At 43.9% G+C, this 18,678-nt stretch overlaps 1 protein-coding gene across 1 annotated transcript; it reads left to right on the forward strand.

Moving 5' to 3' along the window:
• Window position 1: 1 nt before the first annotated feature.
• Window positions 2-18,357, forward strand: FAM228A (family with sequence similarity 228 member A). Its single transcript, XM_032391598.1, has 7 exons — window positions 2-37; window positions 1,168-1,335; window positions 3,203-3,271; window positions 9,018-9,105; window positions 9,245-9,401; window positions 17,091-17,235; window positions 18,097-18,357. Exons 2-7 carry the CDS (start codon window positions 1,243-1,245, stop codon window positions 18,184-18,186), a joined length of 642 nt encoding a protein of 213 aa, XP_032247489.1. The 5' UTR covers window positions 2-37; window positions 1,168-1,242; the 3' UTR covers window positions 18,187-18,357.
• Window positions 18,358-18,678: the final 321 nt, after the last annotated feature.

Consider the following 18,678-nt stretch of genomic DNA (forward strand, 5'->3'; position numbering starts at 1 on the left):
TGCCTATCTCAATTCACTTGATCTTTCCTGAATCAAGGTAGGTGTGTCCTCTTTGGTCAGGTACCCTTAACATCCACTGCCTCATATTCTCCCCTCCCCTCCCCTCCCCTTCTTCTGATTTTATTTGTTTATTAGAGAGCATGAGCAGGGGGGAGAGTGAGAAGAAGCAGGCTCCCACTGAGCAGGGATCCCCAGGTGGCCTTGATCCCAGGATCCTGGGATCATAACCTGAGCTGAAGGCTGACCCTTAACTGACTGAGCTATTCAGGCACCCCTTCACAGGTTTTTCTAACAGTCTTCAGAAAATTTAAGAATTCATTTTGAGTATGATTACCCACTTGCTGATTTTGATTCTGCGTGTCACCCTCTGGCTCATGTTGAGTCTGACCCCTAGTCAGGGGAAGACACAGTAAGACCTAGAATGAGAGCAGGATTTTGTTTTCCTTCTAAAAATCACCCCTCTCCTAATCGTAGCCCTAGATCAACAGGTAAACCGTATATTCTCTGTAGTATTAATTTACAAGACGTCAGCTTATTTGAAACAAAACATAGGGTGGTGTTGGATTAGGCAGTTGGAGGCCCCTCGAGCGCGGGCCTCCTCCCTGACCTCCCCCACCCTTTACGTCCCTTGCTGGGACTGGGGCTTCCAGGGAAGCGGGGCTCGGGTTTCAGCCCAGTGCCTCAGTTTGGTTTTAAAAGGACGCTCCCGGGCGCCTGGGTGGCTCAGATGGTTAAGCGTCTGCTTTCGGCTCAGGTCATGATCCCAGACTCCTGGGATCGAGTACCCCATCGGGTTCCCTGCTCTGCGGGGAGCCTGCTTCTCCCTCTGCCTCTCTCTCTCTTTCTCTCTGTCTCTTATGAATAAATAAATAAAATCTTTTAAAAAAATAAAAGGACGCTCCCTTTTCCCTCCCTGCAATCCTCGGTCACCAGTCACCCGCGGGCGGTGGGTTGGCGGGTTAGCCGGCTGGGTAAGGGGTGCCAGGCGCTCCACCAGGGCGGGAAAGTCTGCGGGGGTTGGGGGGGCAGGGATGGGGGTGGCAGGCAGGGACCCTGGCCTACCTCGCAGCCACACGTGGGGGAGGCATAATCACCCCTTTGGAAACTGAAGCTCCAGGGCGCCAAGGATTTCTGTTTTGTTTGTTTTACTCAACGACGACGTGGCAGAGCTGGGATTCAAACTGCTTTCTGCCTTATGAAGTCTCTTGGATTTACTCTCTCGCGTCAGGGATCCTGTTATCCATGGCTGCCAAGAAAGCGCTCACCTATGGCGAACATTTCAGGCCAGAAAGATTAAAAGAATGGCCAGAGCCAGAGTCAGTTGCTTTCATGGAGGTAAAGGAACGTGGGGTTTTGGGATGTTAGTCATTTGGGCGATGGGACATAAATCCCCTGAGAACTGTTTTGTCTCAGTCACGGTTGTAGTCCCCAGAACTAGAACAGCGCCTGGCAGAGAAAAAATTCCGTGGATGGGAATGAATGATCCACGATCAAAGGCGGCCAAGAGTGTGGTCCGACTGTCCCCGCCATCTGCGGACTGCGCTCCCCAGTGAATTCTGATACTTAAGGGTCTGGTAAAGCAATGATACCCTCATAAAGTTTCATTATCTTATATGATCCTATGATTTGTTTCACTGTAAAGAAAAGCTCTTGGATATTTCCTTTCTTTTGCCGTGGTAGCAGTTAAGAGTGGTGAGACCTTTAGTACCCGCGCCTGTGCGCACAGAAAACTGGGGGTTTTAAAAGGGCTGCCAGAAATCTTCCTATATTTTCTGGGGATATCACGAAGAAGGAGTTACTGAAGGCAAAAACTGTTTATTTCCTTCAAAAAGGTGGTTCAGAAGTCGGACACGTGATCAATAGTACTTATAGCATTTGCTAATATTAATAGGATGGCTAAAAAAAATGTGGTTTTCCAAGATGTTTGTTCAAGTAGATGTTTCTACTTCTCCAAATAAATAGATTGATTTATTTTGAGTTTATAGCATCAGGGGAAAACATTTTATTATTTTACATGATTTTTCAATTGTCTTAAAGTAAGTCTAAGAAGGCTTTAAAGCAAGATTCTGCTTATATTATCAAGAGAGTTTTATTTTGAAGACCCGAAGAGCTGTTTGAATATTACTTTAGATCTCATTTGAAGCTGTTAAATGTATGGATAAAACTACAACTCTCCTTTTCGAGATCTCTCTTATTCACAGATTTGTTATTTGGTTTGGGGTTTGGTTTGTTTTGATGCACTCACTGTGGGAGAATCAGAGATTGAATGATACAATTTTAAGAACCTGGATCTTTTTACACTAGTTCTTTTAGGTAATAGCATTTCTCTTCCAGATACTGGATTTTTATTGTTTTCCCACTTGTTCCTACTTAGTCCTCTAAGCATAAAAGCCGGAAGATCAGTTCATAGTGATCCAAATGAAAAGCCCTAAGGTGAGGTTTTAAATGCATCAGCTTTATTCAAACTCATAATGGAAACAGCAAGTCTCTAGATGTAAGACAATCTTGGTCCTTGGCCAGGAGCTGCCACTAACTGGCTCTTTTTTACTTAAAAAGAGGTTTTGACTTATAAAGAGACCTAGCAGAAGCCAGGAACTTCAGGGCCCCTTTAAAACATACCTAGTTAATGCCTGAAAAGAGGATTCATTTTATAGAGGATCCCTTTAATTAGTAAGCTTTCTTAGTACTTCAAAAATATGATTTAATGGTATGATGTGTAAGGGATTTGTTTCAGAATAATCTGGGTGGGAGGGCTGGGGAGAGTGAGTAGGGATTTAGATGAACTACTATTGACTCTCTCAGTTGATAATCATTGAACCTGGGTGATGGGTTCACAGAGAATCATGTTTGAAAATTTCCTTAATAAAAAGTTACAGAATATTCTTTTTTTTTTTTTTTTTAAAGATTTTATTTATTTATTTGAGAGAGAGAGAATGAGAAGGGGAGGGTCAGAGGGAGAAGCAGACTCCCCGCTGAGCAGGGAGCCTGATGCGGGACTCGATCCTGGGACTCCAGGATCATAACCTGAGACAAAGGCAGTTGTTTAACCAACTAAGCCACCCAGGCACCCAAGTTACAGAATATTCTTTGCGGTGACAGGCAGTGGATATACAGTAAGACTATTGGTAAAATACAGTGAGTTTTGTCATTCTGGTTGGTTTCTTCAGGATTTACATACTAATATTCAATTCTGTAATTTTAGGCATTAGCTAGAGAAGACATTGATGAAGCTGTACATGCAATATTATTTAGAGAAAATTACGTTGCGAAGGTAAGAGTTGGCTACGGACTGGATTCTAGGTAAGCAAGAGTGGTGCATGGCCAAGAGGATGTTACTATGTCACAGAGATTCATTTTGCTGGGAGAAGGAGCCTCCTCTGATTCCTTTATTTATACAACATAGATCTGAGATTGCACCACCTCCTTGCAGGATCACTAAGAGGTCAGGATTCCTAGAGCTGCCCGTAAGGGATCCAAGAGATTGTTCTGCTTCCCCTCTTTGTTCTGGTACTGAATAGAAATTCTTTCTGACTCAAACTTATCTCTTTCTCATATATTCCCACATTACAATGGGGCTATGTTAAACCACCAGAAATAGTATTTAAGGGTAATGACCAATTAGTACTGAGAGTTACTATGAAATAAATAAACTTAAAGGAGCTTTTTTCCCCCTTCTCTTTCTTTCTTTCTTTTTTTTTTTTTTTTTTTTTTTTTAAATTGAAAGGAGGTTTTTTCCCCCTTCTTTTTCTTTTTTTTTTTTTTTTTTTTTTTTTTTTTTTTGAGAGAGTATGAGGGGGAAGGGGCAAAGAGAAAGGGAGATAATTTTTTTAAGATTTATTTATTTTTGAGAGAGAGAGAGTGTGAGTGGGAGGGGGAAGGGCAGAGGGAGAGAATCTCAAGCAGACTCCCCACTGAACTTGGAGCCTGATGCAGGGCTGGATCTCAGGACCCTAAGATGATGACCTGAGCTGAAATCAAGAGTTGAACACTTAACCGACTAAGCTGCCTAGGCACCCCAATAAACTTAAAGGAGTTTAATTTTAAAGATTGATTGATTGATTTCAGAGAGAGAGTGAATGGGGGAGAGGGTAGTAGGAGAGAATCTTCAAGCAGACTCCCCACAGAGCCCAACAAGGGGCTCCATCTCAGGACCCATGAGATCAGGATCTGAGCTGAAACCAAGAGCCAGATGCTTAACCCACTGAGCCACCCAGGTGCCCCAAAGGAGTTTTAATTTTAATGAGAGAGATTGAAATTTGGTGTTAAAATGGTACTTTAATGTTTGTATTATAATTTATAAAGGAAGTTCACATATAGTCTCGTTTGAGCATCGAAAAGAGGTAGGTAGGATTGGCCTCCTATAGATTCAGAGAGAGGTGCTTCAGCAAGTCTAGTGTACTCTACCAATTTTGTCACAGACTTTACTGAGGATGAAGCCTGGGGACATGCCATGGGTAACAGGAAAGCTTTGAAATCCTTAAAAAGAAGCAAGAGTTTCATGAGTTAGGAATGGTTTGGCTGTGATTTAATCTGAAGGCACACTTCTGGTTTAGAACTTTCCCTGGCTTCCTCCTGCTCTATGCTCTCAGGTTCTCTTCCTGAACTTGATTATGTTCTTCAGTTATCTCATGCTAGAACCTTGCAACCCAAATACGTTGAGAGCTTAGGAGTGGGAGTGAGTGTTTTCCCCCCTTGTTCAAATGACGGTAAGTGAAAAACTTCTTAATAATTTGTTTTCCTTGTTTGTATCATTTCATTAGAGATTGGATACATATTTTCAGCATCTGGATATTTTTAAGGAAAGAAGAAAAGAGATGTTACATAAAAAATGGATTGAAAATGTTGCAGAGCCTCTTCAGCAGAGAATTACAGACAAAGTAATTTCATACAGAGGGTCGGAAAAAATGAAACCAGAGAATTTTGAACAGCACACCAATAAAAGGGTACTGTGAGTTTTTAAAAAATTTTATTTATTTATTTATTTTATTTATTTGACAGAGACAGCGAGAGAGGGAACGCAAGCAGGGGGAGTGGGAGAGGGAGAAGCAGGCTCCCCACTGAGCAGAGAGTCTGATGCGGGGCTTGATCCCAGGACCCTGAGATCATGACCTGAGCTGTAGGCAGATGCCTAACGACTGAGCCACCCAGGCACCCCTGTGAGGTTTTTCTTTTTTTTTTTAAATAAAGTATATGGGGCGCCTGGGTGGCTCAGTCGTTAGGCGTCTGCCTTTGGCTCAGGTCATGATCCCAGGGTCCTGGGATCGAGCCCCGCATCGGGCTCCCCGCTCGGCGGGAAGCCGCTTCTCCCTCTCCCACTCCCCCTGCTTGTGTTCCCTCTCTCGCTGTGTCTCTCTCTGTCAAATAAATAAAATCTTAAAAATAAAATAAAATAAAGTATAATTTATAGAGTCAAGCCAACATTTTCTCTGGTTATGCAAACAATCCTACTCTTATTTTTGTATTTATGATGAATTCATGGAATTGTAATACAGCCTACTACATTTTTAAACTTGGGGTTTCAGAAGGAGGGAACAGAAGCATTGATTTGGAACTAGATTTATCAGGAATGCTTTTAGGTTAATGTAAAGAGAATAGCAGTAGCTTAAACCATAAGGACATTTATTGTTTACTAAGAAATTGAGGGGTAGGTGGTCTTATGGTGGGTTCTGGCAGCAAAACAATGTTGTTAATCATCCAGGTTTTTTCCTGTAGTTCTTTTCTGCTATCTTTAATATTTTCAGTTTTTCCTCATCACTCTTATATTTGTAAGCACATTTGGTTACTTACAGCTTCAGGTGTTAGATCTGTGCTCAAGGCAGGAAGAAGGGGTAACGAATGGTGCCAGGGTACCCTTTTCTTATACCTGATCCTTTGATCTGGAAGCAGAAAGAGTCCCCAGAAGCTCCTAGCAGATTTCCCCTTAGGTCCCATTGTCCATAACTGGGTCACATCACAATTGCTAGCTAGAAGCAGGGCCAGGAAAGAGAGTGTGTGGCTTTCCAATCTCTCGAGTAGGAAGAGGGCAAGGGAGAAGGGGATTCCATGGCTGTTGAGTTAGCCAACCACTAGGCGTAGGGACCACTGGTTTCTACATACTATTCTTCAGTTTGGCTTTATAAAACAATAAAATTTTGACTGCTGCTTTTGAAGATTTTTTTCTGTTTTAACTTTGAGATCAGGACTCTCTTTTGGAATTTAGGTCTGTCTAGATTTCCAGGTATTTACTTGAGATCTAGAGTAGTTTGCCTGGAATGTCAGAGTATTTATTTGCTGAGCAAAATTTCTGTATATAAACATTAAATACGTCTTCCTAAGCATTCTAAGAGGCGGAGCTCAGCGTCGAAACCAAATTGCACAGTCTTACAATTGTGCCCAGAAATGTGATTGCACAATTATAGGATGGGGAAGCCATGAAGCCATGCCTTAGAAAACGCATATGTTGGGGCACCTGGGTGGCTCAGTCGGTTAAGCGTCTGCCTTCTGCTCAGGTCATGATCTCAGGGTCTTGGGATTGAGTCCCGCATTGGCTCCCTGCTCAGTGGGGACTCGGCTTCTCCCTCTGTCTTTGCTTCCTCCCCCCACTCATGCTCTGTCTCTCTCTCAAATAAATAAATTAAATCTTAAAGACATGTGTTCAGGTGTGAGTTTTTTTTTTTTTTAAGATTTTATTTATTTGAGAGAGAGAGAACATGCAAGAGAGCAGGAGAGAGAGCACGAGTGAGGATTGGGAGGGGCACAGGGAGTGGGAGAAGCAGGCTCCATCCGAGGGCCCAGGATCATGACCTGAGCCAAAGGCAGATGTTCAACCGACCGAGCTCCCCAGGCATCCATAAGTGTGAGTGGTTTTAAATGACAGTAAAATCAGTGTGGGTCGACTGTGGGAGCTGACTTCTAAGAAAACATCTGAGCTCTTAGGCTGTATGAAGGGAGGTGGTACTTGGAGTGAAGCATCCAAGTCCCCCTCTTGCTGTCTTGTCACTCCTCATGCGCACTGTAGAGGGGACCCTCACCAGTTGCAGAACTTTGAGAAGAGGGTGGAGGCTTGACAACACTTAACGGGAGGAAAAGTGGGAAGAAATATGGGGTATTTAGCCCAAAGAGGAGAGGACAGGAGAGGGAATGAAAACTTTAAATATTTAAAAGGCTGGCATGTGGGTGATGGGTAGATAACTTTTGTGTTGCTTCGGGGTAGAGAGCTAGTTTCTCCCCCGTCCAGTGACGAGGCAGATTTCAGCTCAGTCTAAGGACAAACTGGTGCTTAGAATGACCAAAGTTCCTGCCTGGTGGAGCAGAAAGTTCTGACTGAGGCTGGTTGATTACTTCAGACTAAAGCTTGATGATTACTTCTCCCAGAAGGTGGTGGGCTCTCACTGCAGTCTAAATTACTTCTGAGGTTCCTTGAATAAATAACCCTTTGAATCTATGATTTTATATAAAAGCAGAATAAAGCATTTGGCTTTTTTTTATTTTAATTTTTTTATTGTTATGTTAATCCCCATACATTACATCATTAGTTTTAGATATAGTGTTCCATGATAGCATTTGGCTTTTTTGAGTCTCACAAAACACCTCCGTATGCAATGATTTGCTCTTAGGTGTATTTTTTTTTCCTAAAGGAAATTGTATTTGGAGACCTTTCTGATCCTGAAGTATGCAATCCTTTTTATATGGCAAAAACGGACCCAAATTATGGAAAGGTAAGTAAGATTCATTTATTCATTCATTCATTCATTCTTAGAAGCTCTGGGGTTGTGGGAAAACCTAGTCGTTTTAGAAGCCTTGTAATTACTCTGTATTCATTAAAAAAATCTACAGAAGCATTTCATCTGAGTTTTAGAACAGGAACCTACAGTAATTTCACCCACTGGGGAATTTACATGTGTGTGTTCCTTCACTCCCATTTGGCAAACTGGAAGCCCAGGAGGGAGAGGAAGACATGGACAGCGAGTGCAGTGGGGTGTGACAGGTGTCACAGTGCGGGGGGCACTGGCCCAAGAGGCAGAACTCCTTTCTGTGGAAAGTGGAAGGAGGGATGCTGGAAAGGCTGCCCAGAGAACCAGTAGTTGGGCTGGTAATGAATCTTCACATTTCAAACTCACCGATAGAGGAGTTAAAATTTTGAGATGTAGGTTCCAGCGTTTTACTCCTGTGTAGCAAAAGTAGCCACCTGGTATTAGAGGTCATTTAAAAAATATGTGTGGCTCTGAAGAGGGAAGTGGTGTTTTGTGTTTTTGTTTTGCTTCTCCCAGAAAACCAAGGCAGATCATTGTTATGAAGATAAGAAGGTTCTTTTGGCTCTGGGAGACTTGCTAGTATGGTGTTGGTCAGTCATTTTGCTGCCTTGCTTATTCAGTAACTGTTTACCTCATATATACTTTGGGGACCAGCATCGGGCTGGGTGTATGGGGGAAAGTGAAGAAGGGGAAAATGGCCCCTAGTCTAAAGCTTATAATCAGGAATGGGGAGGAGAAAACCACCTTTCTCTGCATCCTCTGGTAGCCCAGCCTCTTGACACTCCCCACACTGAGGTTCCCTGCCCTTCTGTTCTCATAGATCCTTAAAGACCGCTTGTCAGGTCTCCTGGGAGCTCTCTTACTGCCAGGCCACCTAGGAGCGCTGCCTTGTGCTCCTAAAGCATCCTGAGCTGATACCTCTCATGACTAGATTGTCACTGTGTATGACTTTCTGTTCCAGACTGAGAGATCCTTGAGGATAAGAACTCATTGGGATGTGGCACAAAGTGGCGTCAGCAAATATTTATTGGCCAATGCAATAGAACTCTGGACAGAGTATGTTGCTTCTATCTGGGTGGCCCTCCCTCCAGTCAGCCACTCCCGGCTCAGCAAATGTCCTATCGTAAGACAGATGACATTTACCCTTTCCCTGCTCTGTGGATTGACATTATTCATGGGTCCTTATTCTTTGATGTACAGTAAGGTCATACTTGAATGCTTCTGACAGATTTAGAGAGCTTAATACAAACTGTACTAGGATCCTCAAAGTTATTTTTCTTGTAGGTTATGGTCCCTTCATTTTGTGATCCTCTGTTTAGAAGACAGCAAGAGATGGATGAAGAGAAGAGAGCTGTTTTTCAATATAAGACAGGTACTTTGTGATCGCTGAGCTTTATTTTTAGAGACTTCTAATTGTCCAGTGATTCCTACCCCAGGAGTGACTAGAGTTGACTTTAAGAGTGTTGATTTCGTTTCTTTTTTGTTTGTTTGTTTTTTTAATCTTCCTGTAGGAAAAGGATATACCTTAAAAGAATTTAAAGACCTAGAGAAGGCTGGGCTTTATGCCAAATTGCCCCAGTTCACTTTTACTCTACATAGTGTTATTCCAAAAGAGTGGCATAAAGCCTCTGCGAGATCTGTGATAAGCAGAACTCATAGTAAATGCAGGTAAGGATGTACTAACTGACTAATGGATCTTTTTACTCTCTCTATAGTTTTGCCTTTTACAGAATGTCATATGGTTAGAATCACACAGTTTATATATAGCCTTTTCCAGATTTTACCTTCATCCTTAATGGATGTTTTCACAGGATTAAGAATGTTAGGTTGACAAATTATTTTCCTTTAGTAGATATCTGCTGTCATTTTTTTTTTATTCTACCCAGAAGATGGTTTTAATCAACATATAGGAACTTGATAAGAAAATCCATTCACACCTGTAGGATAGCACCCCATTTAAAAAAAAAAAATTTTTTTTTAAGATTTTATTTATTTATTTAATTGACAGAGAGAGAGAGAGAGACAGCGTGAGAGGGAACACAAGCAGGGGGAGTGGGAGAGGGAGAAGCAGGCCTCCGGCTGAGCAGGGAGCCCGATGCGGGGCTCGATCCCAGGACCCTGGGATCATGACTTGAGCCAAAGGCAGTCGCTCAACCAACTGAGCCACCCAGGCGCCCCTTAAAAATTTTTTTTTAAAAAGATTTTATTATTAGAGAGAGAGCACACAAGTGGGGGGGGAGGAGCAGAGGGAGAGGGAGAAGCAGACTTCCCGCTGAGCAGGGAGCCCAATGCGGGACTCGATCCCAGGACCCTGGGATCATGACCTGAGCCGAAGGCAGTCGCTTAACTGACTGAGCCAGCATCCCACTTTTAAAAGCTGGGCGCCTGAGTGGCTCAGTCAGTTAACTGTCTGCCTTTGTCTCGTGTCATGATCCCAGAGACCGGGGATTGAGCCCTGCATTGGGCTCCCTGTTCAGCAGGGGGCCTGTTTCTCCCTCTGCCCCTCATCCTACTCTTGTGCTCTCTCCCACTCTCTCTCTCTCAAATAAATAAATAAAATCTTTTAAAAGAATAAATAAAAGATGGTCCCAGTGCACTAACCAAATTTTCCAGTAGGTGTTACTAATAGCAGATTTATTTATTTATTTATTTATCTATCTATCTATCTATCTATCTATCTATCTATCTATCTTCTTCCTGTGATAACTACTTCAAACATTTTTTCCCACAGAATTTTTATTTTTTAATAAGTATTTTAATCACCCAGTGCTCATCTTGACAAATGCACTCCTTAATCCCCATCACCTGTTTAGCCCATCCTCTAACCCACCTCCCCTCTGGTAACTATCAGTTCGTTCCTTATAGTTAAGAGTCTGTTTCTTGGGTTTGGGTTGTCTCTCTCTCTCTCTCTCTCTTTTTTCCCCCATTGCTCATTTGCTTCTTAAATTCCACATATAAGGGAAATCATATGGTATTTGTCTTTCTCTGACTTATTTCACTTAGCATTATATTCTCTTGCTCCATCCATGTTATTGCAAATGGCAAGATTTCATTCTTTTTTTATGGCTGAATAATAATTCCATCACACACACGCACACACACACACACACACACATACACCCCACATCTTCTTTATCCATTCATCTATCAATGGACACTTGAGCTGCTTCCATATCTTGGCTCTAGTAATTAATGCTGCTATAAATCTGGAAATATAGGGGTACATGTATCCCTTTGAATTAGTGTTTTTCTATTCTTTGGGTAAATACCCAGTAGTGCAATTGCTGGATCATAGGGTAGTTCTATTTTTAACTTTTTGAGGAACCTCCATACTGTTTTCCAGAGTGGCTGCACCAGTTTGCATTCCCACCAATGGTCTAAGAGGGTTTCCCTTTCTCCACATCCTCGCCAACACCTGTTGTTTCCTGTGTTGTTATAATTTTAGCCATTCTGACAGTTGTGAGGTGACATCTCATTGTAGTTTTGATTTGCATTTCCCTGATGGTAAGTGATGGTGAACATCTTTCACATGTCTGTTAGTTCATCTGTATGTCAGGAATAAATCCCACTTGATTGTGGTGAATAATTTTTTTTAATGTGTTGTTGGATTTGGTTTGCTAATATTTTGTTGAGGATTTTTGCATCTATGTTCATCAGAGATATTGGCCTATAGTTCTCTTTTTTTGTGATGCCTTTATCTGGTTTTGGTATCAGGGTAATGCAGGCTTCATAGAATGAATTTGGAAGTTCCTTATGTATTTTTTGGAATAGTTTGTCTCCTCCCCATGTCTTAAGTATATGGTGTCATATTTTATACACCCTTTTATTTTGTGAGTTCCTTGACTGATTTTTTATGGAAATAATTCATTTTTACTGCTTTTGTGTTTCCTGCCTTCATACTGTCATTTTTGGTCTTTCCACCCAGAGTCCCCTTTAGTATTTCTTGCTGGGTTGGTTTAGTGGCCATGTACTCCTTTGGTTTTTGTTTGTCTGGGAAACTTTTTTTTCTTTTTTTAAATAAATAAACTCCATGCTCAGCATGGAGCCCAATGTGGGGCTTGAACTCATGACCCTGGGATCAAGACCTGAGTTGATAGGGTTCCTGGGTAGCTCAGTCAGTTAAGTGTCTGCCTTCGGCTCAGGTCATGATCTTGGAGTTCCTGGGATTGAGCCCCGCCTTGGGCTCCCTGCTCAGTCGGGAGTCTGCTTTTCCCTCTGCCCCTCACCCCACTCATGCTCTCTCTCTCAAATAAATAAATAAAATCTTAAAAAAAAAAAAAAAGACCTGAGCTGAGATCAAGAGTCAGACGCTTAACCAACTGCACCACCCAGGCACCCCTGTTTGGGTAACTCCTTTTTCTCTCCTCCTAGCCTTGCTGGATAGAGTATTCTTGGCTGCAGGTTTTTCCCATTCAGCACTTTGAATATATCATGCTACTCTTTCTGGTTTGGAAAGTTTCTGCTGAAAAATTCACTGATAGCCTTATGGGGTTTCCTTTGTATGTAACTGTCTCCTTTTGTATTGCTGCTTTTAATATTTTTTCTTTATTACTATATTTTGCCATTTTAATTATGATATGTCTTAGGGTGGATCTGCTTTTGTTGATTTTTGTTGGGGGTTCTCTGTGCCTCCTGGATCTGAATATCTGTTTCCTTCCCTACATTAGGGAAGTTTTCATCTATTATTTCTTCAAATAAATTTCATGCCCCCTTTTCTCTTTTCTTCTTGTGGGACTCCTGTAATACAAATGTTACTATGTTTGATGTAGTCACTGAGTTCCCTAAGTCTGTTCTTGTTTTGCCTAATTCTTTTTTCTCTCTTTTGTTCAGCTTGATTACTTTCCATTACTCTGTCTTCTAGGTCATTAATTCATTCCTCTGCATTTCCAGCCTCTGTTCTTTCCATCAGGTGTGTGTTTCATTGTGTTTATTGAGCACTTTATCTCTGCTATGTTATTCCTTATCTCTGTGTTAATGGTCTCACAGATATCTCCATTGTTTTCTCAAGTCCAGAGTGTATCCTAATGATCATTGCTATAAATTCTCCATCAGCCATGTTACTTATCTCTTTTGCTTAGATCTTTGGTTGTGGTCTTGTCCTGTTCTTTCATTTGGGACAAATTCCTCTGTCTTCTTATTTTGTCTAAGACTCTGTGCTTGTTTTTATGTGTTAGGAAAGTCAACTACATATCCTGTTCTTGAGGGTAATGGTCTTATGAAGAAGAGGTCTATAGTGCCCTGCTTTGTAGTGTCTCCTGTTCCCCAAGTACTCCTGGCACTTTCGGAAGTGTCTCCAGTGTGTGCTGTGTGTACTCTGCTCTTTTGTCCTGACTACTTTATCCTTCAGGCCAGTCATCTCCAGAGGCTCTCTTTGCCTGTTGTGGGCATGTTTGGTCCCTGGCCTGAATGTGGTATGTTTTAGCTAGGTGGGCTCTGGTCTGCTTGTTAAATGAGACCTGTCACCACTGCCCCTGGAACTGAGGCTCTGCAAAGCTCCCAGGTCAGGCGATGTAGTGTGGGTAGAAGTATATGTCCATCTTATGGGGGAGGGAGCCTGCTGCACTGGGACTAAGGGAGGCATGACTTTAGAAAGGGCAGTTCCACTGGAGCATGGGGTGGGGCAGGGGTTGGTGTAAGCAAGTTAGGTAGCGAGTGTCACTGCTGCACTGGTTCCCACAGGTGGCTCTGTGCTGATGCTGAGGGGTATGGGAGGGAAGGGGCCTGCCAGTTCCTTGGTTCCTTGGTTCCTCGAGGCGTCTCTCCATGAATGCTGCCCCTCTGGGACATGCTCTGAGATGAACAGCTAATCTCCCCACTGTGTGCCTCAGGTGCTCTTCAGATCACTGTTTCCATGCTATATATCTGCAGGTTGTTTCCCCTGCCTTCTCTCCAAGAGCACCCCCAATGTCCTCCGAGCTCTCCCAGAGCCAAGTATGCTGACTTAGAACTCCAGGCTTCAGGGCGCCTGGGTGGCTCAGTCGTTAAGCGTCTGCCTTCGGCTCAGATCATGATCCCAGGGTCCTGGGATTGAGCCCCGCGTCGGGCTCCCTGCTCAGAGGGAAGCCTGCTTCTCCCTCTCCCACTCCCCCTGCTTGTGTTCCCTCTCTCGCTGTGTCTCTCTCTGTCAAATAAATAAAATCTTAAAAAAAAAAAAAAGAACTCCAGGCTTCAAGTCCCACTGCTTGTAAGAACTCATGAAATTCAGCCGCTCTTGTTTTCCAAACCAGTTACTATAGGGATTTGTTTCCCCCCTGTTAGTCTGGCTCTCATCCTTCTCCACCACCAGCTCCCTTCCCACCGGCCACAACCTGTTTCTTTCCCAGACTGCGTCTCTGCACTTCCTACCTTCTTTAATGTGGCCTCTTCTCTACCTTCAGTTGTGGAAGTTGTTCTGTCAGTCTTCAGGTCGATTTTTGGGGTATTTAGGATGATTTGATAGTTATCTAGTTGTATTTGTGGGACAAGGTGAGCCTAGGGTCTTCCTCCACCACCACCTTCCCTTTCCTCCTATCCCACTGTCTTCTGCTCTTTTGAGAACTCAGCTGCTGGTCTCACTGTTGATCCTTTGAAGAAATTGTCTTTTTCTCTGGGGGCTTTAAACATTTTCTTGTTGTCTGATTCATTCTGTAGTTTTATATGATGTTTCTAAATGTGAATTTCTTTTTATTTATCCTACTTGGAATTCATAGGTTTTCTTGTACCTGTAAATAGATGTCTTTAGTCAGTTCTGGGTAGTTCTCATTTTCTCTTTGTCTATTACCTCTGCCATATTCTCTCTCTCCTCTCTGGTACTCCAGTTAAACATATTTTAGATTTTCTCACTATGTCACTGTATCCTCACTGTTTCTTACCATTTTTTTTGTGTGTATTTTCCATCTTTTTTGTTTCTGTATACTTGATTCTAGATATTTTACTAATTATCTCTTCAGTTGTGTCTAATAATCTTGTTAAACCCATCAGTGTGTTATTTTCAGGTGTTTTATTTTTATAGCTCTAGCATTTTATTTGATTCTTTTTCAGATAGGTTTGGGGAAGGCTGTCTGGACTCAGGGCCTGGAGGGTCTCCATCCCCCACGGGGACCCTATCGCAATGCACTGCTTGACGTGCCTACCACTGGGAGGAAGATGTTGAGAACAAGGTTAATTACCTACCTGCCAAGATAGCAACCAGGCCTGGGAGAAAAAATCCACCAAAGATATGCTGGGACCATGCAGGAATCAGTCCATACCTTGCTACCCGAGGTTGGCAAATTCCCTCAGCAGAGAAAATAGACAGGGATGGCCAGCTCATTCTGAAAGAGCTCTCTCCTCTCTGAAATTGTCCAATGACTTTAAAATTAGGAATTTTTTTTCTAGGGGTAGTGGTAAATATCTGTTTTTCTAGTTGTTGCAGCAGGAGTGTTGGCCTGTGCAAACTTGTAAGTTCTACACAAAAAAATAGAAGTCCTGTCATGCTCTCTTGATATTTCCTTTTTGTCTCTCACCCTGAGTTTTGCTGGACTGAATGAACAGTGCTGCTTTCTGTTTCTCCTTCTGATTTGGAAATTTTATGTTTTATTTCTGTTTTCTTGGCTTCTTTATAAATTTTAACAATTTTAATTTAAACATTAATAATTATATAACTCCCTATCCCCCCAGTGAGACAAAGCTTTTATTTCCTCATTCCCCCACTTTCTTGCTCCTCAGCTCCTTTAATCTGGTGTCCTCTAGTGAATTCTCCACCTTGCAGCTGGAGAAATCTCTCTGAAGTGATCAACCCTCTCCAACTGAAAACCCTTCAGTAGTTTTCCATAACCCTTACAATAACGTCCAGGCTCTTAACATAGCACATTAGGTGCTGTCTGGACCCTGCCACCCTTTCTGTCTTCATCTACAAAATCCCTTTCCCTTAAAGAAAAGACATATGAATAAACTACAAAAATATCTGGGTCAAGTCAGCACCGTTATAACTGCCTGAACTGCCACATTGGTTCATGCCTTTGCCCCTTCTTTTCATTGCTGGCCATCCCAATCCAGGCAAGAGAGGGAAGTATCATGTGGGGATATGCCACCACACCCTCCATCTGCCTTTTCTTACCCCAGCAAGCCCATTGAGGGAAGGGACTGTGTTGTCTTTATCTTGGTGTTCCCAGCACTTAGCTGGAATGCAGTAGAGGATGAGTAAATGCTTGTGGAAGGAAGGAAGGAAGGAAGGAAAGAAGGAAGGAATGGAGAAGTGTATGGAGGAATGGAGGAGAAGGCTTATATGCCTAGATAGGCCTGGGCTTCCCAGGGCAGGAATGGGGGCAACCCTGGGAAGATCCTCTGGGAGGACACACCCGGAGGTGCCTCCACATGGCTGCTCAGTAAGGTAAGAAAAGGACTTAAAGACAAGGTGGCTATGTTAGTCAGAGATAGTTTGATTACAAAAAGCAGAATCCTTCTTAAGTTTAAAAAAGAAAAAAAAAGGCAGGGGGAGTGGGAGGAGCCTTTGTAGGTTAGAGAGCAGTGGTCTGTTACGAACTACGGTCAGTGTCTCAGCCCATTTGGCTGCTGTAACAGAATACCAGAGATTGGGGGCCTTATAAACAACAGAAATTTATTTCTCACAGTTCTGGAGGCTGGGAAGTCCAAGATCAAGGTGCTGGCAGATTCGGTATCTGGTGGGGACCCCCTTCTTGGTTCTTAGATGGCACTTCTTGCTGTGTTCTCACATGGTAGGGGGGCGAGGGAGCTTACTAGGGCCTCTTTTATAGGGGCACTCATTCATGAGGGCTCTGTCCTCGTGACCTAATCACCCCCCAAAGGCCCCATGTCCTAATCCCATCACATTGGGGGTTGGTTTCAACATATGAATTTTGGGGGGACACATTCAGACCATAGCAGTCATGAGGACAGCCAGGCTACGTAAGGACTAAGAGCCATGTCCTTTCCTCTTTGGGACTTTGTGGCTTTCATCAGAGCTTCTTTGTGAACCTGCTTCCTTTCTCTGCACACTGGCTTTCTCTGCTTTCTTGTGCATGTGCTGGAAAATGGATGCCTTGGGCCTGCCTGAGTTTCTGGTTTGGGCTCTTGAGGACTGCCTGAAAGCCGTCCTGTCCCACTTATAACTGTAGGGACCGAAGCCCTGGACCGGGTACCTCAGCCACAGGCAGACAAGGGTCACACGACTGTCTGATGGTTGTGCTAGCAGAGGTGTGGGTGGGGCAGACTGATTGATGGGCAGCCACCAAGTGATGTCCACTCAGTCCTTCCTTTTCAAGAAGTGAGTACTGAGTTTGCAAAATTAATTTTCAGACAATTATTGAACAATACAATTCTGTATGGAGTTGAGATACCTTTTTTTTTTTGTTTTTTGTTTTTTATTTTTTTTTGCAGTTCTGAAAAACTTACCTATTCAGAAAAGAAATGTCTACCTGATAAAGAGAACAAGACTACTGACCTAAGTCAGATTATTTTTGAAAGGAAGTTTCATTCCTCGAAGCTCAGCCAGGAGAATAAAAGGGACGAGAAGAATTGTGTGGTGAGTGGACGAGATCTGGGGGGAGCAGGGCTGGGATGGCGTAAGTTTGCAGCATGCACAAGGTAGCAGACGTTGATTGTGGAATCTGAGCCATTGACAGATCCCTCCTTCTCACATGGGTTTCCCAGGGCAGAGAAGGCAGGAGCCAAGGAAGGGAGTGAAAAAGAGGATGCAGAAGAGGCTTTATTTAATGCACAAGACCTGATGGGTTTGCGTCTGGGCTTGGTGCAGCCTGACTGCTGTTGCCACGTGAGGCAAAAAATGGAGTGTGTTTTACACACAACAGAAATTTATTTCTTGCTCAGGTGCCAGAACAGGGTAGGTTGGCAGGCTGTCTCTCTTCCATGCAGTCTTTGGGACTCTAGCTGAGGGAACCTTTGTCATCTTCACTGCCCAGATTCCAAGGTTGCTCTGGGGAACTCATTGCTGTCCACCTGAAAAGGGAAGAGGTCATGGAGGAGTGCTGCCCTGGCAGGGTGGGTGGGCCAGGTCTCGCATGTTCCAACTGGCGAGGACCAGTCACATGGCTGTCCCTAACCGTGGGGTGGGGGTGGGGGGAGTGTGCTGGGAAAAGTAGCCCCTCGCCGCTCTGAGCACAATGGCAGAGAGAGCAAGTGTTTTGTGGACAGCTGGTCATCTCTGTCCCACCATAGAAAGGTTAGTACCATGTGGAGTCCAAAGACATAGGACTTGAGCGTTGCAGAAGCCAGAGAGCAGGGGAGAGGTGAGGAGAGGGCTGCCTGGAAGGTCTCAGCTCAGGCAGGAGGGTCGAGTGTTGGGTGGGATCCTCCGAGGCCTTCCCCCCTGCCCCCGTCAGCCCCTCTTCCCTACCCGACACTCAGCGCTTCCCTCTGTTCATAGGTTGGAGGAACCAGACAGCACAGACCGCGATCCTGGGTGGCTGGGGACGGCCAGCGTGGTTGGGGGCACGGCCCGTGGAAAGGAGAGTGATGACGGCAGAGGCCCTGGGGCGGCACCGGGCCTCCCTGTAGCTGGGGCGCGGCTGCCAGGACCCGTGCCATCTGCAGGGAGGCCACTGGCAATAAAGCTTCGCTGAGCTTTGGTTTGTAGCGTCTGCGCCACAGTTAAAATGCTGCCGGCAGGTTTTTCTGTCTCCGGACGTGTAAGATATTGCAAGCGATAACCACATCATAACAGTTACCGTTTATTGCGCTCCTGTTGTGAACTAGGTGAGGTATTTTATATTCACGTAAAAGTCTTCACAGCGAGATAGTAGTAGTATCTCCCATTACATGAAACTCAGAGGGGTCCGGTAACTTGTTCAGGTCGGCTGCATCGCTGAAAGTGGCAGCGTTCTCGATTCCAAGTCCAGGCCGTCCGGTGCGAAAGTACTGGTCTGATCACCAGAGCACCCTCCCTCCTCACCCCTGTAGTGTGAGTCAAACTGCTCAGGATTTGGGGCCCTTTCAGAGGGTGGTTATC

Source organism: Phoca vitulina, unplaced genomic scaffold (assembly GCF_004348235.1).
Source record: "Phoca vitulina isolate PV1807 unplaced genomic scaffold, GSC_HSeal_1.0 scaffold63, whole genome shotgun sequence".
NCBI classification, from domain to species: Eukaryota; Metazoa; Chordata; class Mammalia; order Carnivora; family Phocidae; genus Phoca; species Phoca vitulina.

Bases quoted from the DNA above. Each gene is read 5' to 3' on its own strand.
- FAM228A (XM_032391598.1), top strand. From the start codon at position 1,243: ATGGCTGCCAAGAAAGCGCTCACCTATGGCGAACATTTCAGGCCAGAA. The intron at 9,106-9,244 runs GTACTTTGTGAT...ATCTTCCTGTAG, and splicing joins TGTTTTTCAATATAAGACAG to GAAAAGGATATACCTTAAAA. The intron at 17,236-18,096 runs GTGAGTGGACGA...CTCTGTTCATAG, and splicing joins GGGACGAGAAGAATTGTGTG to GTTGGAGGAACCAGACAGCA.